This window comes from Ursus maritimus, unplaced genomic scaffold, assembly GCF_017311325.1.
Source record: "Ursus maritimus isolate PB19 unplaced genomic scaffold, ASM1731132v1 scaffold_1, whole genome shotgun sequence".
Lineage (NCBI taxonomy): Eukaryota > Metazoa > Chordata > Mammalia > Carnivora > Ursidae > Ursus > Ursus maritimus.
In genome coordinates, this window is record NW_024423343.1 from 93174154 (window position 1) to 93201998 (window position 27845).

The window sequence follows — 27845 nt, forward strand, 5'->3', positions numbered from 1 at the left end:
TGTTTGTTTGTTTGTTTGTTTGTTTGTTTTGAGCAGGGCTAAGACATAAGCATAGTCCCCAACAGAAAATGAAGGAATGTGCTAGAACACGGTAAAACTGTCAATAACATCCTTGCAGTGTAGTCTGAACGTTGGCTTTGTGTCAACCATCAGAGTTAAAAATAACAAAAATAGAGAGATGAGTGATTTTTTTTTTTCTAAAGCCTTGTGACCAGAAGATACTTGGAATTGTTCCTCCTGTAAGTGTTGGTTGGGCATGATTTCCTGTGAGTGTTAGAAGTATCTTTCCCTAAACTCTGTTGCTGTTGCTCTCCAGGTCTTTACTGTTTCTCACAAGTAGGGAATGGAATGTGCTAAATGCAAAGGTTTCATTAGGTGACTTCTATCTTAGGGCCCAAGAGAAGTACACAGCAAAAAGAGGAAAGTTTTTTTTCAAGGTAAAAAGAGAAAGAGAGAGAGAGACATGCATGTTGGAAAAGCACAGAGATTTTATGAAGCACGGTATCTTCTGGATCTAATCTGAATGGCATTCTGTATTAAAATCTCTGAACTTCAGCAGTGTTTTAAATACTTACCCTTCCAAGCTGAGTTTTTACAGATGATCAAAATCATAGAAATTTAAAGCTAGAAGACACCTTTGGATTAGTCTATTTCTGTGCATTTTATTCACAGATGAAGAAATTGAGGGGCAGAGAAATTATGTGACTTGACTAAAATCGCACAGCTGGTTAGCAGCAGATCTAGGACTGGAATGTAGATTTCTTATTTCTACTTGCTATGAAATTTAGTAAAAAGGGCCTGTGTTCCCACCCTGGATCAGAATAGATCACAGTGAGTGGAAATAATGGTCCTCAAGAAACAGATGAGGTTGGCTCTCTTTTTCTATCAGATAAAATGCCAACAGGTGTCCAAACATGACACATACTGCCTTTTCCCTCTGCTCTGATTTGGGGTCCTTCAGTCACCCTTCTGGTCTTGAGCTGACCTAGTGTCACTCTCCCAAGGATGGGGTGGAAGACAGCAGGGCTACCATGTTGAGATCAAGCCTTTGCACCACAGCCAGGCAACCCCACACCCAGTGGGACTGGAGAGGGGGAAGGGGGCAAGAACATTTAAACTTCTAATATAACTTTTCTTAATACAGAAACTGTGGGGGTGCCTGGTTGGCTCAGCTAGTTAAGCATCTGAGTCTTGATTTTGGCTCAAGTCATGATCTCAGGGTCCTGGGATGATCCCCCATGTCAGGCTTCACGCTCAGCAAGGAGTCTGCTTGAGGATTCATTCTCCCCCTCTGTCCCTTTCCCCATTCTCTGGCTCTCTCTCTCTCTCTCTCTCTCTGAAATAAATAAATCTTAAAAAAGAAAAAAGAAACTTTGAACTCATTGTGACAACCAGCTGCCACTTTCCTACCTCGTGTAGGACGCTAATGGACAGACTTCTCCTTATTTCTTTTTAATACAAACAAGGAGCAAGCAAGCATTATTTTTAAATTAGAAAAGCTTTCCCAGCAGTGGAGTTGTTTCCCTTTCACACATAGACCCTCTCTTGGAAAGTTAGTGTCCCTTGCTGTAGAAGCCATTTAAAATAGGTACAAACTACTAATGCCATCCTCGAGAAGGAACTATCATAACATGGTAGGCACTGGCGTTTCAGAACTCAAATAGAAATTTCCCAAGGGCATCTTTTTACACTAATATAGAGTGGTTGCTATTGTCGGTCAATATCTGACATCTATTACTGAAGTAGGATTTAGCAAGTTATGGGTGAATACGTCCCAGTTGGCCTGATTTACACCTACTGTCACCTACTATGAGTAGCCACTCTCCCCCATAGTCTCCAGTGGGTATCTGTTTGGATGATTAATTATCTGTCCATTTTAAATATTAATTATAAGAATTAAGTATTCAAGCTCAAAATATTATCAGAAGTAAGTGATTTATGTTTTATGCTGAAGCATCTTTGTCCAGAGGCCTGTAACCTTAATCATGGGTGAGAATTACCTGGGGTGTTCCCTAAAATTAAAGATTCCTGGCTCCACCACCAGGTACAGTGATTCACTAGGGCCCAAGTTGGCCAAGGTATCTGCATTTTAAGTGAGCAAAACTTCTTCCTTGCCCTGCTACCTTGACTCTGATGCCAACGGCTGTTGGCCCACTATATGAACAACAGTGACCTCAGGAAATGTTAGTTATTTGTCATTGTTGGAGGAGCTGCATACAAAAGAATCAAAATTACAAGATGATTTACAAACTATGAGGTCTCATTTTGTGAGATTGTCATTGTAATCATTGTTCACTCAACTCCTACTTAGACGATTGCAGTAATATCTTATTTTCCCTACGTCTGTGCTAACCTCTCTCCCATCCATCTTCCACAGTGTACCACAGAGCTGTTCTAGAACACAAATCTACCCTGTCACCTCTTCCACACACTCCTACGCTTGTGCGCACAGGGAAACAGTCAATGGCTTCCCATTGCCCTCAGGGTAAAGGCGAAATTCCTTGACTTGTGGCCTGGCCATGTCCACCCATCCAGCTTCATTTCCCTCCTTTCAGACTTTTTAAATTGTTCTTTCTCCCACCTCATGGTCATTTCCTGGTTAACCCCCACGCTGTCCTCACCTTTCTTTTGCATCCTTCTATTATTGATTCTCGGAGCACCTGAAAACTTTCCTGTACCACACACATGGCAGTGCTATTTTACTCTGGCTTGTGACATTTTGATCAACTGTCTCCTTCCACAAGACTCTAAGCTCCGTGAGAACAGGAGCCACCTGTGTTTTTATTCACCTTTCTTCCTCAGACATCTTCTACAGTGCCTGGCACATAGGAGCTACTCAATAAATATTTATTGGATGGATGGATGGATTAATTAATTAGTTATAAAGTAAGGTGACCACATGAAACCCTCCTTGATTCCCACTGTGTGCTAGGCTGGGGGAAGCTGGTGACCACAAGATGAAGGAGATACTTTTGGGGGAAGGGTATTGTGATCACTTTCTTCCACAGTGTTTTTGAGTGAACAGTCGCTGGCCATCAGTGAAGAGCTATACCACGTGCTCTTTGCTCCCTGGACTATCATGTGTCTGAGATGAACTGACACAACCTAGAGTTTTGTGTTGACGGATATCGTTTTACATAGGCCTGATGGTGCCGACTAGCTGAGAACAAAAAAAGAGGGCTCCCCCAAAGGTGAATCATTACCCTGGTTACCACTTAGAGAAACTTATAGCTCTAAGGATTGCTTTATGTACTGACAAGGCAAAGTTTGATTTAAACCCTTGGATACTAACTGAGCTCCTAAATCTTTAGCTTCCTGCGTACTGGCTGGTATTTGTTGAGGCAAACAAGCTTATGGTCTCCACCATATATGAAATATGTGGGGAGTGAGAGTTGTTTGTGTGGTGGCCTCACTTTTATAGAATTCACTGCTGATTAAAGTCCATAAAGCACTAAAACATGAACACAGGTCACCTCTGGAATCAACTTACTCTGTTCACAGCTTGGCATCTTCAGGCGTAGACATGGCTTATTTCTCTTGTTTCTCTCATGGAGGTTCAAGAGGAGACTATGTTTTCTTTAAAACCACATGTTTCTGTTCTCTCTCTTTCACCATGTGCATCATAGATGATTATTTGGCAAAAGAACTAAAATCTCTGATTGAGATGAGTTATTTACATGTGGATAGAATACATATACTTGATTTTTTACAAAAATATTCTCATGCTTTTATGAGTATAATATAAACTTAATGGCTATCTTTTCTGAAATGGACAGTAGTCATCTGTCAATGGGGTATAGCAGTGCCCCATATTTCCAACTCTCTGATTTTTCTGTCTTCTACCACTTTCTCTTTGCTTATTTTTCTCTTGCTCACCTCCTTACTTAGTATATGTCCTTTCTACCTTCCTCTCTCTCCTTATTGCATTATATTCTAACACTCTCACTGGGAAGTGATTAAGGAGGCCAGAGTGAAGAAAAGGACAGGACAGATTGCTCTACCTTCTGGTTTCAGGGCATTTTACAATGTAGAACACAGCAAAGTGTGCTTTTAGGACACTGACTGGTCTGAGCAGCATACATATGTGGCTTTCTTTCTTGGGCAGTGTCACATCAGAGGCTCACAAGCCTCCTCTCTGCCTGTAATGCCCTGCCCATGCCCCACAACCACCTAGAATGCTCCTGTGACTTCCAGCTATCAGTGTGTGTGCCAGGGGGTACTTTTATGTGAGAAATATGCATAGTCTCACTGCCTGTGGAAGGCTGGAAATGCCAGGAAACTGACACCCCAGGAAGTAGCTTCAACCATGGATTCCCATGGGGTTGGTGCATAAACACCCCAACTCCCTCACCCCTGGGGTGGCATAATTCTGAGCCTATGTTTGGCCCCATTTTCCTGAGTGCCCCCATGGACTTAGCTTTAAAGGTTTATCTATTTATTTGAGAGAGAGAGAGAGAGAGAGAGAGAGAGAGAACAAGCAGGGAAGAGGGAGAGGGAGAAGTAGACTCCCTGCTGAGCAGGGAGCCTGACACAGGGCTCAATCCCACGACCCTGGGATCATGACCTGAGCAGAAGGCAGATGCTTAACCGACTGAGCCATACAGGCGCCCCCGTGGGTTTAGCTTTAGCTGCTTAGTATTATGCCTTATTAATGGCTCCCACCTCTTCCCTGGTCACTGTCCTCCTGGTGCTCACTGTGTTTCTGAAATGAACTACTTGCACTTGAATCCTTGTCCTTTAAGAACTTAAGCTAGAACTGGGTGTTCTACTCCTAAAACCAGTATGACACTATAGGTTAACTATCTAGAATTTAAATAAAAATTTGAAAAAATAATATTTAAAGAGAAAACCTGTCTAAAGCAAAAAAATAAGGAAATAAACCTAACTCTGTATAAAGTTACTGGTATAACCACTTTGAGAAAAATGATCATGGCTTTAAAGCACTGTGTTTTGACTATACATTCAAAGACAAAAAAATACCTGCAAAGAAGTCTTAAATTGCAGTCAGTAGGTTTGTATTTGTACTAATATTATTTTGAAGCTATTACAGTATTTTATATGTACGTCCTATTTAATGTCTATGTGTGTGTGTTATAATAAAATCAAATAAGTCATCACAAAAACAAAACAAAACAAAACTTAAGCCAGACACTAACGAGTGATTTAGAAACACTAACTTGGGAATTAAGCTGTAAAGTGGTATTTTTCAGGGGACCGCATTTGAAAAACCTTGACTTTTCCAGCAGTGCCCTTCATCCTCTGCCCCCTCTGCTTTGGAGGTCTCCTCTTCAGCATTTCCACCTGTGCTGCACCTTTTCTCTTCAGTTCCTCAAACAACTCCGTTTTCTAGGTCTTGAAAAAGGTTTCCACTTATCTCTGCAACGTCCTTTGGCTACACTTCTTTCTATTGCCTTCCCTTCCCTGCCAGACTTTCCAGTAAGCATCTAAGAAAATTGCCTCTATTTTCTCTTTTTTTCACTTTCTGCTTAACCACTGACAATGCGGGGTGTCATCATCACACTTTAGCTCTCCAGTCCCCACTAATACCCTTCTTATTACAAAATGTGAAGGCTCTTTTCTGTTCTCCTGCCATCTCTGTCACCATGGAGCATACTGATGACATTTCTATCCTGAAAATTGTGTCTTGAGTAATTGAATTGTTAGAACTTCAGCAATGGAAGGCACAGTTAATCCAACCCCTTCATTTTACATCTGGGGGGAAAGAGAACGAAAAAGGTGGGAGGATTGGCCCAGCAAGGTGCAACAGTGTAAAAGCTGGGCTTTGAAGCCAGGGCTTCTGACCTTCCATCCAGTATGAGAACTGGTTTTGATAAGCCTTTGTCCAAAAACTTCACAGTGTTCCTAATTTTTCTTTCTTCTCATATAGAGCCATCCCCACTGGTCTCCTAGCTCCTTCCCTCCACCGCCCATTCTCCATGGTGGCAGTCAGGATGATGTTTCTAAAATGTAAACCAGAACCTGTCACTCCCCTGATTAGCCTCCAGTTCTTCTCTACTGCAGTTGGAATGAAGTCCAAACCCCTTTCCATGCCCTGAAAGACCTTCCATGTTCCAGCTTGCTCTGTGGTCACGTCTCCTGCTATGGTTGCTCTTACAGTGACTGTGCTCCCTCACAGACTCCCTCCCAGCCGGCTAGTAAGGAAAGCTTAGCCCTGCCTCTAGGCACTGGCTTTGCTCTCACTTGTTTGGAATTCTTTTATCCCAGGCCATTGCTTGACTGCTTCCTCCTCATCATTTGGTCTCCACTCACATGGCCACTTCCTCTTACACTGACGCACCTTATGCTGACATCACCATATCTAACATTTTCTTGAGACACATCGCTGACCATCACATCATGCTGTTTTATTTTCTTCATAGCATTTACTGCTAGCTACAATTATGTAACTTCCTGATTTGACTTGGAGTTCAGCATGTTTTCCATCATTAGAATATAAATTCATGGAATATAGGAACTTTGTCTTGTTCGCCATATCTCCAACACCCAGAACAGAAAATGGGCAGGAGTTCACACTCAATAAACATTTGTAGGATGCACAAATCAACAAATGAATTGTGTCTGAAGTTTTATTTCTCATTTCCCAGAATCCTTTCTCTTTTATTTTACAGGGTAAAATAAGGGAGCCTGTACTTAATTACTGTCTCAATATTTTTGTGTGTGTGTACTATCATCAAACTGGTTTTCTCATAAACCAATAAGGACAAAACTTATTCCTCACTGGAGCCCTTTGTTTCAGTTTTCCCTTCAACCAAAAATCCCACTGTTCATCTCTTTAACTGTTCAAGTTGTATCACTGTGTCAAAGTGTAAGGCATGTTACATTTCCATGAAATCACATCCCACAGCCCTCATTGATCGCCCATTCTTCAAACTATGTAAAATCACCCATGCATGTTATGCAATCTAAACACTCACATGTAATCTATATCATCTTGAATTGTTTCCAGTTGTTTTATATAATAATATTTAGGCACTGTGCCTAGACACTTTAAGTGTGTATGTGTGTGTGTGTGTGTGCATGTACAGTCAATCCTCATTATTTTTGGATTTTGTATTTCTGAATTCACCTACTCCCTAAAATTTGTTTACAATCAAATGGTGTGGTGCTTTGATAATAAATCACAGACATTCGCAGAGTCATGTAAACCTTGAGTCACCTGACATGCACATTCCCAGTGGAGGTCAAACAAGGCACCACTCTGATTTCTTGTTTTTGACCTCCTGCTATAAACAAGTGTCCTGTTGCCTTCTATTTAGTGCCACGCTTTTCGTATTTTATGCTTTTTATGAGTGATTTCAGCGTTTAAAATGGCTTCCAAGCATATCGCTGAAATGCTGTCTAGTGTTCCTAAGGCAAGAAGGCTGTGATGCGCCTTATGGAGAAAACAGGTGTTGGATAACTTTGTTCAGGTATGCGTCATAGGACTGTAGGCTGTTCGTTCAATGTTAATGAATTAACGGTATATATTAAATAATGTGTCTTTAGAAGCACTCATAAAACAAAATTGTGTATTGATTAGTGATGGAAATGTGGCCTACAGAAACCTAACCCTGTATTTCCCCTAGGAGCAGTATTTGCTAATTCAGTGTTCAAGACAACTTTATAGAAAAGAATTACCAGAAATAATGAGAATTGACTGTATATATGTGTATGCTATATTTGTTGTCATTAACCTCACTTAGGTATTTAGAAGACAAACTAAGAGTTATTGAAATTTTAGTAGTTTGCCCAAGATATTTGCTTAGCTGGTAAATGGTAGATCTGGAACCCAGTTGTCATATTCTTAAGTCTTTTGTCTTCTCATTTGCCCCACCAGTGCTTTTTTTTTTTTTTTTTTTTTTAATTAGCTGTAGAGCCCTAATTCCTAGAAGACAGGGAGGGAGGAGGAGAGTGAAAACACAAGTGGAAGTGGCTGAAAGAGCAGTGAAAAACCGTAATTCATACAAAGAAATAGATGTGGACAATATTTTTTTAAAAAACGGCTTGCTTTACAGTACCAGTTTAGTGTTTAATTACAGTCTCAAATCTTAAAAGAGAAATAAAAGGACTTCTTCATTTCCAAGTTGACTTGGTAACTACATGCTTCGTGTTCCTTATCATGGAAATGAAAGGCTGACAAGTGGCCAGACTTTAAAGAATCAAAGCCATAGAAATACTATCATGACCTGGATTTTTGTCCTGCCCTAAGGATGTCCACCTTAAACTTGCATAACATTTATCTGAGCTGAAATCATATGTGCTATGGAAGTGAACATATCTGTACGATATATGTGGTTAGACATGCCAAGGCCTGATTTCATAAAGAGCTATGACCTTCCTAATCAATTGTGCATTGCTATAGAGAGATGACAGGAGAAATTATAGCTTGAAATCCATATGAAACAAATTAACATGGGTCAAGTTACTATGTGGTCTCCAGGTATATCTACCTATCTATCTGTCTGTCTATCTATCTATCTACCTATCTATGTATATTAATACATATGTACATATGTATTAAGACCTATTTTTATATACTTTATAATTTATTTTCAAAAAACAAGTTGAACATTTTTGGAACCTCCAAAGCACTTTTGTGAACACAGTTTGAAAACCTGACTTTTCTCTAAGTAGATTTTATAAGGGCCTGGAGATGAAGATTCCTAGCTTTTGCGGTTCCTATTTGCAGATGATCTTAGTTTAGTGCTGAATATAAAGAAGTCTCTCACCATTGATAATCCAATTTAGCCCACATGGTTGACAACCAGCTGTATTAAGACAACGATTTCTGCAGTGTCTGGGTTAGAATTCAATAGTGTGATGGAATGATGTCACCTGGTTCTGTAGCACAAGGGTCTTAATATATGTACAGAATGGATGAGATTTTTTTTCATATGATATTCTCTTGACATTTCTTTTTCCCTTGAAAACAAGAGGCAATCATAAGGCTCAAATTAACACTTCTCAACTTCCAAAAGCTGCCAGAGATAAGGTTGAGTGAGGAGCTTCCAACAGGGAGGAAAGACAAGATAAGGACATTTTATGTCTGCCTCAAGGCTATACTACAAATCCTGGAGTGTTAGAAAAGGAACTAAAAGGTCCTTAAGAGCTGTGTCATCAAGCCAAAGGAACTAATTGGTTTCAACTTAGAATTCTGAAATCACTCTCATTTCAATATTTCATAATATTTTATTTTCCCTTAGAATAATTAAATAGTTGCATGTCCAGTGACTTTAACGATCCTCTTTTGAGGAGGTAAGCTCTTCACAAATCCAGGTATCAAGGTTGATTTGCTTTTTCCCATTTTAGAGTACAGCTGAATTCCATGGCACAGATAAAAATGGATTACCCCCATGATTCCACTTAAGGTTTTGTTGGCTGGGTCAACTTCTCCATCAGGGCAGAGGGCTTTTGAATTCAGAGGTATTGACCCAATGGCTTTGTCTTGCCAGGATTCATTAATTTATCTATTGTGTTTTACTGATACAGTACCAATGAGAATTTATTTAGCAAAATCTTCTCCACCTCAGCCCCAAAAAGAACGCAAAAACAATGGAGAGGTTCCAGACTTTTCAGCCTTAGACTCTTGCTTATTTTTCAGAGGAGATTATTGAAAGCAGTAATTCTTTTTCACTTCAGGAAAAACTGTCAGAGGAAGAGAGAAAACACAAGGAAACTTTGGAAGGTCTTCACATGGTGCTGGATGAGGATTCGAGAAGCGAAAGCAGCAGTGCAGATGAGGGGAAAGAAAACACCAAATTCCTGTTGGAAAGATTGAAAGCTCTAGAGGTAAGAAATGAAACAATTTTTACATGTTTAAAGAAAAATGACAGTGCTGTGCTTCTTTTATTGACATCGGTTTTGGTGAGTATAAGTCTTCTTTTCTCAGTTCTTCTAAAGGAATAGGATCCTAGTATCTCCCATCGTGATTCATTTGTCACTGATGAGCAAAAAGTTAAAATTTGTAGCACTGAGAGTCTTGACCTCGTGATTCTGATTGCAATGCCTTAAAAAGTGTACATAGGACAATAATTCATTTTTAATTTAGTTTGGCCCTCAAACTGGATCAGGACTCCTAAAATTGTATGCTCTGTGAGGGAAGGTGCTGTGAGGTATTTCACTTTGTTTTCCCAATACCTAATATAATGAATAATTGAGCAAATGAATAAATAAACTATCCAGTACTATATAAAGATGACTGCAAGAAAAAATCAAATTTTTAGGTTAAGTTTTAAGTTTTAATTTAAAAATCACATTTCTTAAAAAAAAATCTGTGCAGAAGTTTGACATGTAAAACATAAACAGGTAGAAGTGAGGCTGAGCTAAGGGCACTTGAAGGAGATCTGGAGCCACCTCTGCCCTCCAGAACAATCTGGAACCGTTGGTCTCTTACTGAGTGGCCTTTGGCATCACTGTACGTGCTAATTCCTCAATGTTCATAGCAGTCCTCAAAGAACATTTCAGTGATTAGATCTTGATTGATATCTCGCATGCTGGAAGACTCTGTGAAGTTGGCTTTTTCTAGAAGTTGGCTTAGCACCTTGAACAGCGAGAGTTACTTTTAAGCCTGAGTATGGTGAGCCCATTTCATTTTCACTAGGTGCAAGGGACCTTCGGCTAACGTCTAAATGTAGAGTTCAACAATAGGATCAACAGAAGCCTGAAAATTAACGTGAAGAAACGAGACCCAGCGAGGTCTTGTCTTCTATGCTTGATCTCTGTAGCTCTGCCTCTAGCCCACCATGTCGTCTATAGTGAGCACGCCCTTTTTACACTAATTTCCTCGGCAAAGGTGAGGCAAAAGAGTTCAGATTATGGACTTCTGAGCCAGATTCCTAGGGTTTTGTTGTTTGAATCCCAATTCTACTCCTTTCCAGTTTTGAAACCTTGGGTCAGTTCACTAGGTTCTGTGCCTCTGTTTACTCAACTGCAAACATAGGATCATAGTAATAAGCTACCTTCCAGGGCATTGACGCTGATGAAATGAGTTCATATTTGTACAGTGGTACCTGGTACATGGCCTCTTCCATGCACTCACTCTAAGGCTCCTGACTTTGTTATATCATTTTTTTTCTATTTCTCCGGATTTAGCAATTAATACAAGAACTATGAGTGGAAAAACTGAGCTACTCCACACATGAGTGACTGAGGACAGACAGGTTGAGCAAGTGATACCAAACATGGGGCAGAAGAGAAGTCAACTTAGGGAACGTCTGGCAGCCCTACTGGGGCACACAGCCAGGAATCCTCTCTGTCTCCCCAGAGCTTCTCATACGTGTGGGCTTTTTTCAGAAAGTCCCCGAGGAAGGTTAGAAAGCCTTCTCAAGGGAGACCGAGGTTGTTATCTGAGAGCTTTGAGAAAGTCATAGCTTCATCTAGAGTTTGAATTACCTGGATTTAATAGTAGAAATTTAGTTGCTACTGTAATTTCTTATTTCCCTAGAACCATGTACTTAAATTGTTAGTTTTATTCCTAATTACAATGACTATGGCTCTTAGTTCATCTAATTGTCACTGAGACAACTTTGTGAAGGACATTTCATTTAATCAAGCAAAGAGGTATTTCAAAAATATCTTTGGCAGCAGATGTTTATTAAGCCTTCCCTGAGTAAAAGAGAAGCAGTATTTTTTCTTTCACAGAGATCTTTATACTTCAGGCAACAACTCTTAGGTCCAGCAATCGTTGGATGCAATTGATGATATCTCTAAGTGCTATTAATCCCCACAATTTTAATGCACAAATACATTTTATTTTCTAAATTAATTCCTTCTGGTCAGTGTCACTGCTTGTTTCCTAAAATTCTTTGCTCAATATTAAGTAAACTCTCTCCTTACCCACAATTCTCACTACTATCTATTTGAACTTGATCTTTAGTTAGCTGTTTCCTCCAAGTCCTTCAGCTGCAGAGCATTTCTCCCTTGCCCATTTCTACAGCTCAGTTCCCAGCCTGACAGAGGATATGGCCAGCTCTTTCCCACATGCTTCTTCTCCTTCAACTAAGACCCCATCCCTGGTTATGCAATGCTCTGTACTTGGACCCTGCACTCCACTCATGGCCTCATTCCGCACCGTTCCCAGAGCTTGTCAAGGTATTTTACTAAATAAAACATTTAACTTCCAGAAAGAGCTCCAGGGCCAGCAATCAAAATAATAATTAATATTCTCTCTTTCTCCATCTGTCCCCATCCTCCTCTCTCTTTTGGCCTAGCAATTGGCAACTCCTCTCCCTGGGCCTAAATTGTAAGATTTGTTTAGGGTCCTGGTATCTGGTGGAGGAATGGTTTGCTGTATTTTATATCTGTGCCATAAGAGCCACATGGGTGATAAAGATGCCACTTGCACATTTTCTGTAGCTTTTAAGTGCCAGGTGTAGTGTTTTCTGCTTTCTAAAAATTCTGATTTTCAAGATTTGTGTTTAAGAGACCGCTTATTCAACTCAGGATCAAGCTCCATCTATCAAAGGACCACCCCTCTCTCCCGCCCCACCCCTGACTACTGAGTCAAGGGGCTGTCCCAGACCTCCACAATCCATCGACTTAACCTTGTGTCTTCCCTCTTCCTTGTGTCCGACCTAGGTTTTGGCCTCAGGCCCCAAATTTGCTTATACGCATGTTTCTTAAAATACGTGATTTGCTTGTCTCGGGCCTCCCTCTGCACATTCCCACCTGCCCATTCTAATCACTCATTGACCAGCTTCACACTTGACTAGAAATCAAGCTGCACATGCCCTTTGCTCAGTCTCAGCTCCTACAGCATCTCTGATTCCCAGACTCCAGCCAGGGGGAGAGCAGGCCTGAGACAACCTGGGAGTGCTGAGCCCCCAGGTAAGCGCTGTTGCCTTAGCTATAGCCTCAAGGTCAGAGGAACCTGGCTTCTTATATAAAAGATTTATTTTGTGCAGAAAAACATGGCGATTAAATGTGCTAAAGTGAATAACTGCGTTTTCTCCTTAGTTATACCTTTCCATGAAAGTATGACGATTACAGTGCTAAGCATAAGCATTTTTGTAATCAGTAATTCCTATTTAAAATGAGGTAGTTTAAAATAGTAATTCTCAAAGCCGTCTGCACATCACAATTATATGTTGAGTTCATAGTCAATAGATATTTATTGAATACTTTCTATGGGCCAAATACTAGAAGTAGATCGATTTTCATGGTCCAAAACCCCAGTGAACACAGACAGAAACTACACACTTAAATAATAAATAAGCAAACAAACAAGCAAATAGACAAATGAGTGCCTCTGAATAAGAAAAACCAGGTGATACAGTCATTGAGAGAGTGCGGGGTAGAAATGAGAGAAGTATTTACCTACAATGTCAGCCGATTACTGGGCCATTTAGGTGCAGTATAAATAACACAAGGGAGGGCACTTGGGTGGCTCAGTTGGTTAAGCATCTTCCTTCTGCTCAGATCATGGTCCTGGGGTCCTGGGATCAAGCCCTGCATTGGGCACCTGGCTTAGCAGGGAGTCTTCTTCTCCCTCTCCCTTTGCCCCTCCCCACCCCAGCTCCTCTTCCTGGGCTCTCTCTCTTTCTCTTGCTCTCTAAAATAAGTGAATAAAATCTTTAAAAAATAAATAAGTAACTAACACAAGGGAGACAGCTGTATGAAGATCTGGACAAAGGACAAGGAGAAACTGCAAGTGGGGAAGCCTAGCTATATGGTGGAAAGGTTGGCAAGTTTGAGGAACAGAAGAAAGAAATTTGCCCTGAAACACAAGTATGAGGTTAAAAAATAGGAAGAAGATAAATTTAGAGGGGTAGACAAGGGCCAGACCCTTTAAAGCCCTATAGGCCACAGTCATAGTAAAGACTTTGAATATAATTATAAATTTAAAGGGAAGCCATTAGAGATTGTTAACTAGGGAAGTAACATGGTCCTACTTGTGCTTTAGAAAGACAACTCTTGCTGTTTGGTGGGCTAATAGCAGGACAGGAAGTCCAGGCAGGAGATTGTTTAGGATTACAGATGGAAGTTGTTAGTAGACTGGTCTAGATAGGTACCTAGACCAACAGAAAATAATAATATATAATATAATATCATTAGACTAGTGGACTAGAGGCGAATAATCATGATGAGAATGGTAGCAAGCCCTGACATAGAGCTTAGTATATTCAAGCACTGTTCCAGTTTATCTGTCTATACGTATACACGTATACACACTATTTAATCTTTATAATAACCACGTGGGGGGAGGAGAGATATGATTATCTCCATTTTACAGATGAGGAAACTGAGCCCCCAGAAGTTGGGTAAGTTGCCCAAGGTTATATAGTCAGTAAGTGTGAGAGTCAGAATTTGAGCTCTACCATGGTTCCATTATGCTATGCTGATAAGAAGTGGGCAATAAGTATTTGTTGTGGAAGTAAAAATCCTATTGGAATTACTGAAGGATTGGATGTAGAATATAAGAGAAAGTGAGAAATCAAGAGTGACTTTTAGGTTTTCCGCCATAGTAACTGCGTATGGGGTTTATAGCAGATTTCTGAGAAAGGCCAGGCTCAGAGGAGAGGCGACTTGGGGGAAGGAATATACGATCATCCGTTTGTTTTGTCCGTGTGAAGTTGTAATTCCTACTAAACATTCAAGTGATGATGTTTGGTAGGCAGTTGGATATCCAAGGCCAAGGTCAGGGCAAGAGATATAGATTTGAGAGTCATCAGCATATAGATGGCATTCGACATTGCAGGACTTAATAAAGCCACATCAGAAGCAAGTGTAAATGTGGACCATAAGAGGCCAAAGGACAGACGCCTGCGGTGCCCCTCCATCAGAGGTCTGGCAGGGGAAGGAGAGCTAGCCAGCAAGCCTGGGAAAGAGTTGTTAGTGAGGTAGGAGGAAAATCAGATAGGTGAGGTGTCACAGAAGTCTGAAGAAGAAAGCATTTCAAGGGCAGCCTTGTCAGTACCACCAACAGAGTAGGAAAGATAAAGCACGGAATCCATCACTGGCTCCGGCAAGGGGCGGGGATAGCTAAAAGCTTGACCACAACAGCTTCTGATTGGAGCAGGTAGGACAGAAAGGAGGTGGAGACAATACATACAGACGGACGGTCGGCTCTTTTGAGTTTTCCTGTGAGGTGCAGCTGACTGGAGACAGTCATGCCCGAAGACAGACATAATATAAGAGAAGATCTTAAATACACCACCAACAAAGAAAAGCAGGGACTGTTGATGGCGCACTAGCATACCGATGGGAGTGCTCCAGTGGAAAGGACAAAAGCCCTGATGCAGGAGAGAGAAATAGAAATGTTGGAGTGAAATCGGCAGGGGGTGAAAGTCATGCAGAAAAAGAGCTTCTAAAACTTCAAATGCCTAGTTGACAACCCGGGAAACTCCAACTCTTGAAGTCTAAAAAGGAGAATCAACATCTGTGTTGTCATAAAGCCCTGCGGGGGATTCAGCTGCACAGCCAGGATTGAGAACCACAGATAGAGTCTTCGAGTGATATTAAAAGCTCTTCAAACGCCTTCGGTCCAGTTCAGTAGAACTTTCCCGGAATCTTCAAACTCAGATGCAGAAGCATCACGCACCCTCACATGCCCAGTGCCAGGGAGCATCGGAGCCTGAGGAAAGCTTGTAATCACAAGCAGCTTCCTCCCCGCCTTGATGGCTCCCCTGATTTGGCAGTATACGGTCTGACACACCCAGGCTTAGCTTTGGCTCTTTGCTGATGAGAAGAAGTCTAGTTTCTTAGCGTTCCTATTGGCTTTAAGTTCTTGCCTTCTCCTTCCTCTCACTTTTATCCTCTTCTATCCTAAGATGACATAAAAAGACATTTTAAAACTTATAAAGAAACATGCTGGTGGTAGTTTGAATAGAAATCCTTAACTGTTTCCTTCTCATCTTTAAATTCTGTGACAGTCTGCTGACAGGTAACTCCAGACATCCCTGTCTTAAAGCATCTGGTGTATATCTTTCTCCTGATTAATTTGTATCCAACTCTGGGTCACCTAGCAACAATCACTAAGCTAGGATTAGAGACAAAAACTCCTCTTTGGCAGAGGGGCTTTAAGTTAAAAAAAAAAAAATCCTATGTCAGTATATAACTTTATACTAGCAATTTTCTGATTATAAAAGTAGCAGTCACATCACAGGAAGTTAGAAAAATATAAAGCAATAGAGAAATTGTAATTTTACTGCTCAGAAATATCTGCTATTGACATTTTGGCATGTCTATTTCCATTTTTTTCCTGTTGTACTTAATCAAATTAAGAAATTCTAAAATATCACTTTGTACAGTTTATAGCTTGCTCCTTCATGTAATATATCAATACTGTTTTTCCATCGTACTCCGTAGTTCTTAAACTATGATTTAACGGCTATGCAGAAATTTATCAAATGAATGCAGAGTACCATTTATTTAATCTCTTTCCTTTGGATACTTAGGTCGTTGACACATTTTCATTATTATAATGTTGTGATGAGAATCTTGGTACCTAAACCTTTTACACATATATTTAACAAATTATTTAACAAAATATTGAAACATGCCCATTCTTTTAAAAAAAAGTTATGCAGGTAGGCTGTTAGGTTTCTTCATATCCAGTTAAGAATAAGTGGCTCTCTAAAATGAAGAAGTCTGGAAGAGACTCTGAAAGGGACAGCATCTTTGAGGAAAGGCACCCAACCCACCTTTTCAGGCACCACCCTTGTTGCTCAATATAGGATAAAATGGGAGGAGGGTCTGAGGGCTGCTGAAACAGTTTCAGAGACCCGAATCCTTGGGAAGACTTTATAATGCAGGCAATCCTGTTGCGCTTTCAGGGAACTCTATCCATGATTATTCTTTCAATTGTAAGTTACAGAGGCTTTACTTGGGCTGATACAAGCAAAAGCATGTTCATGGAACTAGAAATGGAGGTGTAACAATGAATGGAGACACAAGTGAATGCAGAGGTTCAGACCAGGTCAGGGAGCCGTTTCCATCTCTCAGCTTTGCTCTCCTCTAAGTGGGTTTCAGGCCCTCTTATGCAGGCTCTCTTAACGTGTTGGCAAAAATGGAAGCCAGAAGCTTCTAGGTTAGTGTACCACCGAATCAGCAACACTGGTGAGAGGACTGTTTCTCTTTCTGGTAGGTCCATAAGAACTCCTAAACTCCAGAGAGGGATGTCATTGGCATGTGTTCACATCCTGGCCATTGGAGGATGCAGCATCTCAGCTGACAATCCCATCAATTCTATGCTTTGTCAAAGTTCTACTGTTTTGGTTATTTAAATGTCAGAAATGCTTTCATATCACTCAGGAAGGTCGGTTGCTACTTAGATATAGTCTTGCCCTTTTCTTCTGTGGTATCTTCTTTCTTCTTCTAATATCCCCCCCCCCATTCCATTTCCTCCTCCTGCCCTCCTTCTCCCCCCTCCTTCTTCCTTTTCTCTTTCTCATTCTCTCCTTCCTCTCTCCCTTCTTTGGCATCTCTGGGCGTAGGCTGCTACTGGATGCCAGACTTACAAAAGATCCACAGAACATTTTCTCTGTCCTTGAGACACTCAACGTTGTTGGAAGGCAGACAAAATTATGTTAATTGAAATAATGAACATAATACATATTAAATTTTCAAAAAATGTTAAAAATTGTGTACAAGAGTCCATGAAACACTGAGGTAGAAGTGCCTGACTGGAGTCTTTTTAGAGAAGGCATGGAGATAAGAAGGTGCCATTTAAACCAAGTCTTGGAGGCTTCATGCAAATTTTCTAGGCAAACAGAAAGAGGAGAGGCAAAGGGAGTTGCCTGGGTAAAAGCAGCAAAGTCTGAACCAGTCGCAAGGAGCCACCAGCAAGTGGGCCTGGCTGAGGCCTGGGGTACTTACGGCCAGAAATTAGACTCAAAGCCTTAGCCTGTCCTAGGTGTGCAAGTGCACGGAGCTACCCATCTACTCAACACATATAGATTAAAAGCTAACATTATTTCTTCTTCTCCTTCTTTTTTTGAATTTACGGAGTTGTCAAATCAAACCTCTAGTCTGTCTACAGATATTTGTAACTAACAGCCCCTCGAGCCCCCACAGCACCCCCGAGCCGCAGCTCCCCGTGGTGCTTCAGCCCGTCTTCACAGCATAAAATAACACGGCCAAACAAACACACCAAGGGGCAGCGCAAACCGTTCTGAGCCACGGGGAGAATATTTATGGCCTGAAAACTTAGGCCCCCACTGACTTCAGAGTGTAGGAAAATACGTGCCTGCCATAAATTGAACTTGTACCAATCACCGAAAGCCTTTGATCAGCGCTCCTTGTCTTTCTGCCTGTCTCTTTGCTATTGATGTGAGGGAACTGAACTTGTCTGCAACGTACTCTCCCCCAGCACAGGCGGCTGAGGATTCCTCTTGCCTTGGGTTTTGTTAGCGTCGACGGCGCCGTTTTACAGTAGCCCTCTTGGCCTTCCAGCTCCTGGAAGCTTGTTCAATAAAGACATAACCTTTTATCGGTTATGACGAACTGCGGAGGGAAAGAAAACGTCCTCAGCAGGAGGTAGCGGGCTCAAGTGTGAGGGCACCTGTCACCGCAGTGCGTCACGGGGCCAGATGTGGATGGACGCTTGTTGGAAACACCTCAGATGTTAGAAAAAAAGCCAATGTCAGGAATTAATCTGCATAAATGTGTTCCTTGGCCCTACTCAGATTTGTGTGGGAGCTTGTAGGGAAATCCCAGATCTTAGAGAAGGCCAATGCATCAAGGACTAATCTCCATAAATATTCTAAGAGCCATCAAAGAAGAAAAATGAACCGTAGAGCTAACATTAATTGTGCCCACAGATAATTAGAACAAAGTGTTGTTAATTGTGTGTTGGTTTAATGTTATGTAGCCGTGGCCTTGTTTTTTTTCATGGAGGGTATAAATTTTGATGTCAGAAACTGAAAGCTGCCTGGCTTGATTAATCAAAAGGCCTCAGTTTGCTTAGAAACAGCCATTAGCATTTTAATCCTTACTCCACAAAGTATGATTAAGCTTAGTATGTCATGAGTCTAATTGGAAAACAAAACCCCAAACCTTGGTTCTTTTTGCACAGTGGGTGTCTGAGCTGTCCTAGATGTGACGCTTCTAAGTAACATACCCGAGTGTCACGAATAAAAATTAGAAGCCGTGATTCAAAAGCAGCATGATTGATGAGCGGTCCCAGTTTCAGAACCACAGCATTCTGTAAACTCTGGTAGTTTGCCAGGAGAGAATGTTCCATAGCCTTGGGGGAGGAAAAAAAAAAGCAAAACCGTGGCTCCAGAATGGGGTCCAGAAAAGTGCCCTTGTTATGTGGATAAGTATTACCTTTAGCAGCTGAGTCAGGAATATATATGATTACTCTAACACTATGAAGTGTTGTGAGGAATCTTAGTCTGAGTTCCCACGGCAGCCTTCGGAGGGTGATCTAATTCATTAGCATTCAAATCAGCCCCAGCCTTGGAGCCTTGCTACTTTGGGAGGGAGAAATACACAGTTCTACTTTATTACCAAAGAAGTGCGACCAAGGGCTACAATGCATCAGGGATTTTCAGATTTGAACGTGAAAGGAGAGATTATAAATGCAAGCTACCATGGGTGCAAGGATCCCTACAGTATTAGTTTGGAGAATCACTCCCGTTTCCGAACTATCTAAAATATGCCTTTGCTTTTATTTGTGAATGTAACTTTGAAAATGTAAACATTCTCCGCATGCTCAGTAGCATTCCCGGTTTCCTAATTGGAGCTCGTTAGTTACAGCACAGCCAGAGTAAGTGCAACCTCTCTTTCAGAGTTCAGTGTTCATAAGTATTCAGCTAATACAGAGGATGGGGGCTCTTCTAGGAAGCAAGTTTCCACTATGCTTTTAAGGAAGGTGTGGGTTTGGAGAATGTGCCTCTTGTTTGTTTGGTGAGGACAGTATCTCAACAGAGCAAACGGAAAAGAAGAAATACTTTTAAAATTACAAGGGGAACACCTGGGTGGCTCAGGCGGTCAAGCGCCCAACTCTTGGTTTCGACTCAGGTCATGATCTCAGGGTCCTGAGATTGAACCCCATGTTGGGCTCCTCGCCTTTCCCTTTGTCCTTCCCCTCTCTTACTCTCTCTCTCAAATAAGTAAAATCTTTAAAATCACAAGGAACATGATCAGTCTGGGAAATTTGGATCTTCTTTCTCAGGACAGAGGCTTTTGCTTCACTTGTGTCTCATTTGTAGTCACAGCCACGGGCGCTTTCTTAGAAACACGAAAAACACCCTTTCTTGTGGCATCATTGTTTTTTGCTTTTTATGTGCCTAGGGTCAAAGTCAAATTGGTTTTTGTAATCTCATAAAATACCAAGATGATCATGAATTCATTTAGAGGAGACTGCCTCCTATACAGTGTAGTAACTGGGGGGAAGTAACTCTATAGGTAATTCCAGATTAAAATGAAAAACAACTACAGGCAAACGGCATATGAAATACAGATGTTTCTAAGTCCATAACAATAAAATGTGTTCCTCAGAAATCCGAATAACCAAAAATCTCCCTGCAGAGAGAGAGACAAATAGGAAAACAACAGATTTTCTCCCCCAAATGCTGTGTCTGGGTATATTCTGAGATGAATGTAAAATTCTTGAGTGTAGACCCCATTTATGGCCTTGTCCACTTCTCAGTGCCCCAAAACTGATCCCAAGGGCCTTGTCACAAAGGTGCAAAAGCTTCATGGATCATCAGAAAGAATCTAAATTATGCTTGTTATTAAGTAATCATAATAGTTTTAAATAAGTATATACTGAATATAATAATGATAGTATAGCAGTTATATAACCTTGCAACTTCTTGTTGCCAACCAGATGTAAATTTGGTAAGTTCACTGGTAGTACGTTTTTGGGGAAAAATATTTTTAAAAATACTTCTCTGATAATCTTATGTGAATTTTCAACCACCTGCAAGTCCAAAAAAGGCATTTTTTTAAAAAAAAATATTTTTGGTAAGGTACATGATAGGGATAAATGTAGAGTGAACGAAGTTTGGTCTCTTTAAAAAACTAATTTCTTTATCTTATATTCACCTGTTATAAAATGCCAATTTTCAAAGAGCTCAAAAAGAATTCTTTGTTCCTCTTCCTTCTCTCCTGTCTCACTCTGATATCCTCCTTCACTTATTCTCTGACAGACATACAGACAGACACACACCCAGACACACACCTCAGATGCATTTGCATCACGCACAATTGCGATGCCCCCTCACACCACAGGGGTATCTGAGGGTGGACGTTCTTTCATTGATTTGTGTGACTTAGGGACCATGGGCCATTTTGCCTCCAAACTTCTAGACTGTTCTTTTTTTCATTACTGATCATCACATTATACTTGCCCACCAGCTTCTTCGCTTCTTCTCGTCACTAGGGAGATGGAGAGTGGCAGAAGGTCTCTATGCCTCTTCCCCACCATGTTTCTTTTTGCTGATTTATCCGCATCCTTATTGCTTCTGAATTGGGATACCAAACATTCAGTGTGGCATCGTCCTTTTCCTTCCATTTCTGTTGGCCTCTCCTTCCACCTAATGAGTTGGTTAGAATGAATCAGCTCATCACCTTATATTAATCTTATGATATTTTAGGCTCTAAACATGATTGATGAGTGCTCAGGATTGCTTTCCACTTGCCAAAGTGGAGATGTGAGGAAGCAGGGAGGAGAGGAAGCAAAATGTTGTACCCAGGTCTATAGTCATTTCCAGAACTAGAGCTTCCGGGTTCCAGCTGGCCAAGTTTTGCCTCTGTGCTGGTGTCTTTCATCTTTGACTTTGCACGGAGGGCCTAGAGGATGGGTTTCTTCTCCCTCAGCCTTTCCTTTGAGGTTGTCCAAATAGCTTGTCACCATTTGTCACTCCACCTCCTAGATTCCCATTTGGTACCCAAACCTTCACTCTGAATCACCAATTTATGTTTTCTCCAACTGCTTGTCAGTGAGGCTGTCACCTGCTACTGTTTTCTCTGCCCCCCTGCCAGCGCCCCTCTGCTGCTGGAAGCTGTGCTTCAGGGAGTCTTTAAAGCAATTCTTCTGCTCTCTCAGCAGGCAGTAGTCCCTTTTAAGTTCTCTCCGCAGCTATTTGGGTACCTGCTGCCAGCTGCTCTCTGCACATAACCAGCTGAGATGAATCACGTTGCAATGAGCCGCAAACCTGCATATAGCCAGACTAGTTCCCTCACCAGCCATTCATAAAGAAGCCCACTTTTCTCTGGAAGGCTCATTTGCATCCTTGCATCAGGAAAAGTACAGAGACAAGGTTCAAAGGAAGTAGTAAATGAAGTAGGATCAGTTTTGGTGATGAAAGAAATAAAGTCATCACTACGGTCTACCACTATCTAAGCCAGCCTGCAGACACTTGTCCCCATTGCCCTCCCTTTCCTGGATCCCTCGGGCTTCAGGGTCATTCAGGAGGCACCTGTAAGGATGCTGAGGAAGGAGAGAAAGATTTCAGAAGTCCCCGTGCATCTCAGGCTAGGGTGATTGCAGTTTTGGTAGCAGGTTTGTATATCCCCGCACTGGAGCTAGTTTCATAGCACAAAGTATATATTAAACCTTCCTAAGGAATAAGAAGCAACTGTCACACGGCAACCTAGGGCCGTGACGGAGTGCAGCATATTTACCCTCCAAAATGTGGTTTTGTGAATTCACATTTCCTTCATCTGGGATTTAAGTTCCAAAAGAAAACAAGTATCCTGTCACCCTCACTAGTGTGTGGGCTCCTGGAGGGCAAAGACAGTTAAATTTCACGCAGAATCCCTGTTGGACAGTGCCCATGGGCTTGAATTGTGGCCTTAGCCTAAATCTCCGTAACTGTGGACTCCACACTTGAAAACAAATGCTTAAAACCCGAAGAGGGGCCCTGCTGAAGTGATGGTAAGACAATACAATAGTCATGGAACTAGTCTGTTTTCCATTCATGGGCCACGGGGAATTGTGTGCTATCTGCTGAAGGAGTCATTTTATTTTGAAATTATACATAATTATTAACACTGATAAACCAAGAAATGACACAGCCCGGGATAGACTCACCTATTTTGCATCATTTCTCGTTTTCATTTATTCTACTATCAGTACATAACTTAGCATATCTTATTTTTAAATCAGCACTGCTGTGCAAGGCCATTTAATGACTTTTAGGCCGAGTTAACTAATCCATAGGTCATCTTCTTATTTTTTTTTTAACACCGAGATAAGAGCTTTTTTTAAAAATCCTGATGTTAACAACTTGAAAGTGTGTGATTCTTCAGTTCTCCCATTTGATTTCTGTGTCTCAGCATAGTTTCCTTTAATTTAAGGATTGCCCCCTGTATTTGAACCCACATTAAGCATGTGACAAGTAACCTTTTAAACCAACTCTGACCCTCTGGATGGAAGTAATAAGCCCCCTGGGAGAATGGAGTCTTTATTGTATGTGTAGGAAACACCTGTTCATTGACTTCATCCATTTTGCTCAAATGTCTTATAACTTACGCTTTTCAAAAATAAATCCTGTGATAACTTGGCCTCATATATGAACTTCTGAAGGTGATAAAACATTCATGAAGTGAAGCTACTAGCTCCCTTTTTTCTTTTTAAGATTTTATTTATTTATTTTACAGAGAGAGGCAGCCAGCGAGAGAGGGAACACAGGCAGGGGGAGTGGGAGAGGAAGAAGCAGGCTCCCAGTGGAGGAGCCTGATGTGGGGCTGGATCCCAGAACGCTGGGATCATGCCCTGAGCTGAAGGCAGATGCTTTAACGACTGAGCCACCCAGGTGCCCCTACTAGCTCACTTTTTAAAGTTTTTACTTATCTTTTGGCTTTCAACACAGAAATCGGAGACGGTTTGGGGAGGTGGGAGGCGGTGAGTTTTTAGCACCCACAGAAAGACAGATGGCATTTGAGGGCAGCTGTTTCCCATAGGGTCATTATAAATTCCAAAGACCAGCAAAATATCATCATTATTCATTACCACTAAATTAAATCCAGGAGTTCACCCTGAAGACAGCTCTGGATATGGTATCACTTGCCTCTTTTCCTCTGGATGTCCTGGAAGGTCACCTACCTTGGCTCTGCCAGAGGACAGCCTGTTTCTTAAAGAATATCTGGCTGAGTACCTCACTCCCAGCTGCTTTTGCAGAAGTAGACTTGAAAAATGATTGTCGAGCGGCCTCAGAGGTGATCGCATGGCCAGCCTCCCTTGCCTTCCCCTCTGACAGCATGAGTTACTCCCCATATCACTCATTTCCTCTAGTGTGAGCTCTCTCCCCCACTCCAAGAGTCTGATGTTAAAATGCAAATATCTTGAGATAACTGTCACATGAGTATGAATTTTCTACAAAGCCAAGTGGGACTTGCCTTTACCTATTAGCCAAAGAAGTAAATAGAACTTCTCCTGTTTGGTTCTGGACTTCTCTGGACTTTGAAATTTCCTTGATGTTGAGGAAGCATGGTAGAAGGGAGCTCAGAGTTTGAAGTCTTCGGTCCTGGGTTCAAATCCTGCTCCTATAACATTACCTTTGGGGAAGTTTATCAACACTTCTGAGCCTCAGTTCCCTCATCTATAAGTTGGGGTAATAATACACATGCAAATGGATTAAATGAAAAAGTAGTATTTTTAAATGCGAGTGTAAGGTGTAGCACAAAAGAGACACTTTTTCCTTTTTAAACTGAATAGCGGAATCTTAAGGCTTATTCCTTTAGGTAAAACTGGGGCAATTTGTTTCACCCAATTTGTGGGGAAAGTGGCCTTTTAAATGTGTTAACTCTGGGTTCTTTGCTCTCCTAATGACTAGTCAGGCATCCAGATGATGGGAAAGCACCTCCCTTGGTCCCCAAGTGCTTACCGATCCTCTTTTCTGATCCTTGGGCAATTTTCTTGCTGCCATTGATTGCCACATCCCCTGTGTCACTTGTTCAAACCTCCTGTCTTCTTTGTACGTGAAGGAGTTCGAGAAACCCCTGACAGTGCTCTGATCACCATCCCCTCCCCCTCCTTCCCCAGCCCCCACAGGAGGGATAAATCACATAAATCACGCTGTCGGTGGGACTGTGGAAGACATGTCAGCCCTTTTTCCCAGGGCCCTCATTTCCTCAGGGCTATAGGTATAGGGAGCACATCATCCACGATCCTCTTCTCCTGTTCTCTGAGGACCAACAACACCACCTTTCCTTGGCCAGGTGTGTAGGACACCTGGCCAGCTCGGGGCCCATCCTGCTTACAGACCGCCTCGAGGTCTTATCCTTGTTGTGGGACTCAAGCCCAGGTCTGGTCTGCTGGATTCATACTGCTTATCCTGTGGCTTACCTCTCGAATCAGAGCATACTCACTAATCCCTGAACTCACCTGGGCACAGTCTTCCCTCAGTCCCAGGCCTTCATTCATCGGGGCTTGGCTACTTTCCTCAGATACTTAGGCAAATGTCCTGTTCCTCTTCTCAGAAGCCCCAACTCCACCCTCAACTCTGTCCTCTTGGACCCAGGAGAGTAGTAACTCCTTAGCTGACAGTGGTGCTTAGGAAGAACCCCAGGACTTTTTCACAATGTCCATAGAGTCATTTTCTCTTGCTCATGCAAAAACTTTCTATGTGTTTCCTTACGTTAGTGTAGCTAGACATTCTCAAAACGTGTCTGTCCTGTTTTGACAAAGCACCAAGCCTCAGGCTCTCCTCACTGGAAGAGAACATTAAGGTTACGTTTAACTCCCTGTCTGCCTACATTGGGGTACCCCCAGCAGCAGGAAACTTAACACTTTTCAAAGCAGCCCAAAGCAGTGTGCTCTAGGGGTTGAGCTCCTGGCTTAGCAGAGAGCCTGAATTTGAATCCGGGCTGCCACGCTAGCCAGCTGTGCATTCTTGGACAAGTTAGTCAAGCTTTCTCTGCTGCAGTTGTCCCATATTTAAATTGAGGGTGATAATGTGCCTAATACAGCTCTGTTAGGAAGATGAAATGAGGTAACAAAAAATCCTTAGCATAGAAGTTGGCGCAAAACAAGGGTTCAATAAAGTGTTCGCTCAAATTTTATTTAGCTGTCGTCCATCTCTGAATGGCTTTCATTTTTAGAGTTACTTCTCTGAAGTCTGTCTTTCAGGAGTTCTGCCAGAAAATGCTGTTTCTGTCTCCTGAGGCCACGCAGGACAGTTTCATTCCTCTTCCTTGACAAGTTGTCTTATCGAGGGACAACTCTCATCACATACCCTCCAAGACTTTTTTCCTGTAGGCTAAGTAGCCACAGCTTCTTCTGCTGTTATGTATGTGACGCGGTTCCAGGCCCTTCCCCATCCTGCTGCTTCTGCCTGATGGATCTCATTTTTCCCTCTGCCCAGGGAATGTGAAATCCAGCCGAACATAACTCCAGGTCCCACCTGAGCCGTAAAGGGCAAAGCAAAATCTTGTCCCTCTATCCCCCCTGCACGTGCTATACAACTGGTAAAGCACAGGCATGCCTGGGTGGCTCAATCGGTTAAGCATCCGCCCTCGGCTTGGGTCATGATCCCAGGGTCCTGGGATCGAGTCCCGCACTGGGCTCCTTGCTCATTGGGGAGGCTGCTTCTCTCTCACCCTCTGCCTGCCACTCTGCCTACTTGTGCTCTCTCTCTCTCACTGTCAAATAAATAAATAAAATCTTAAAAAAAAAAAAAACTGATAAAGCACCCTGGCCGTGTGCTTACGCTCTTGACTTAGGCTGAGGCTCCCTACTCAAAGTCTGTAAGCCCTGAATCCCCCATGACATGTGCTAATACCGAGTCTTTTCCTCCCCTTCCTCTTACACGGCTGTTTTTCACTAGAGTGTGGGGCATTCATTGTGTTGACTTAAATTTGACCTGGTTGGATGTATTCCAGTGTGATCCATTGCTTCAGGCTCTCGGAGCCTTTCCTGATCCTGAGTCTTTTGCCCAACATCTGTGCTCTCCACCCTGCTCTGTGTCATCTGCAGATGTGTTGAAAAGGTGACTCGTTGCATTGCTAAAATAAGAAACTTTATGACTGTCACTATAGCTTTCATAGCTAACTGAACTCCCGTGACAAGAAATTGCCATTTTATAAGTTTGTTTCCCTCATTTGTATAAGGAAGGGGTTGAGCAGATGGTCTAAGATTTCCTCCAGCTCTGTGCAACCATGTTATCACACCTCCTTACCGTACAGAAATAAACATCCTTATTGCCTGTTGTGATTTACCAGCTTTAAAGCTAACGTTGGCATATTTCTACCTTTCAAGATATATCTTTCTTTGGGTGAGGTATGCTAAAATGGACTACATTCCTATTGATAGCCAATCAGAGAAGATATTTTACATGTAACTTACAACGAAGTTTCCAGTATAATCTAATCTTAGTTAAGCCGTGAACAAGCCTTACTTCAATGGTAATGAAGCCTTAAATGGGAAGATAGGGTGGAATGTGATGGTTTATCAGTAGACAAACCCCATGTAGGCAAGTCTAGAGAAAACCAGTGGGATTTTGGGCTTTGACACTGTAAAACTCAACTTAGACCCTTCCCTATTTGAAAGTCCAAAAACCTCTTACTTGAATTAAATTGATGGATATCATTAAATTATTACAAAATAATAAGGCATTATAGCTGGGGATCACCAGACTCTTTGACTTATATTCTCATTTTAATGACTTGATGCAGATGAAGCAGGCTTTGCCAAATGGTTTACTTGGTCCTGCTAGGAGTTACTGGCACTATTAGCAGATAGAAACCACTTAGTTCTATTAGACAGGGATAAAAAGTCACCTAGGAATTTGTGGTATATCTGATTACGTTGACCTGGTGAACTTTGCTAATAAATGCAGCTGGGCAACATTTAAGCCTGACTTTTGCTTGATGTCACAGAATGCCTGACTGATCATGTCATCTATTGGAAATTAAAGTTGATTGGCTTCCATAATGAATTATTTTAATCAAGCTTT

The 27845-nt window shown here is 41.8% G+C and overlaps 1 protein-coding gene across 1 annotated transcript in view; it reads left to right on the forward strand.

The window, feature by feature from the left end:
• Nucleotides 1-27845, forward strand: part of NCKAP5 (NCK associated protein 5) — a 759472-nt gene that overhangs the window by 527171 nt on the left and 204456 nt on the right. The window contains exon 6 of the mRNA XM_040636836.1: nt 9640-9789. Within this exon, the coding sequence (XP_040492770.1) occupies nt 9640-9789 (150 nt within the window). The remainder of the gene's footprint in view (nt 1-9639; nt 9790-27845) is intronic.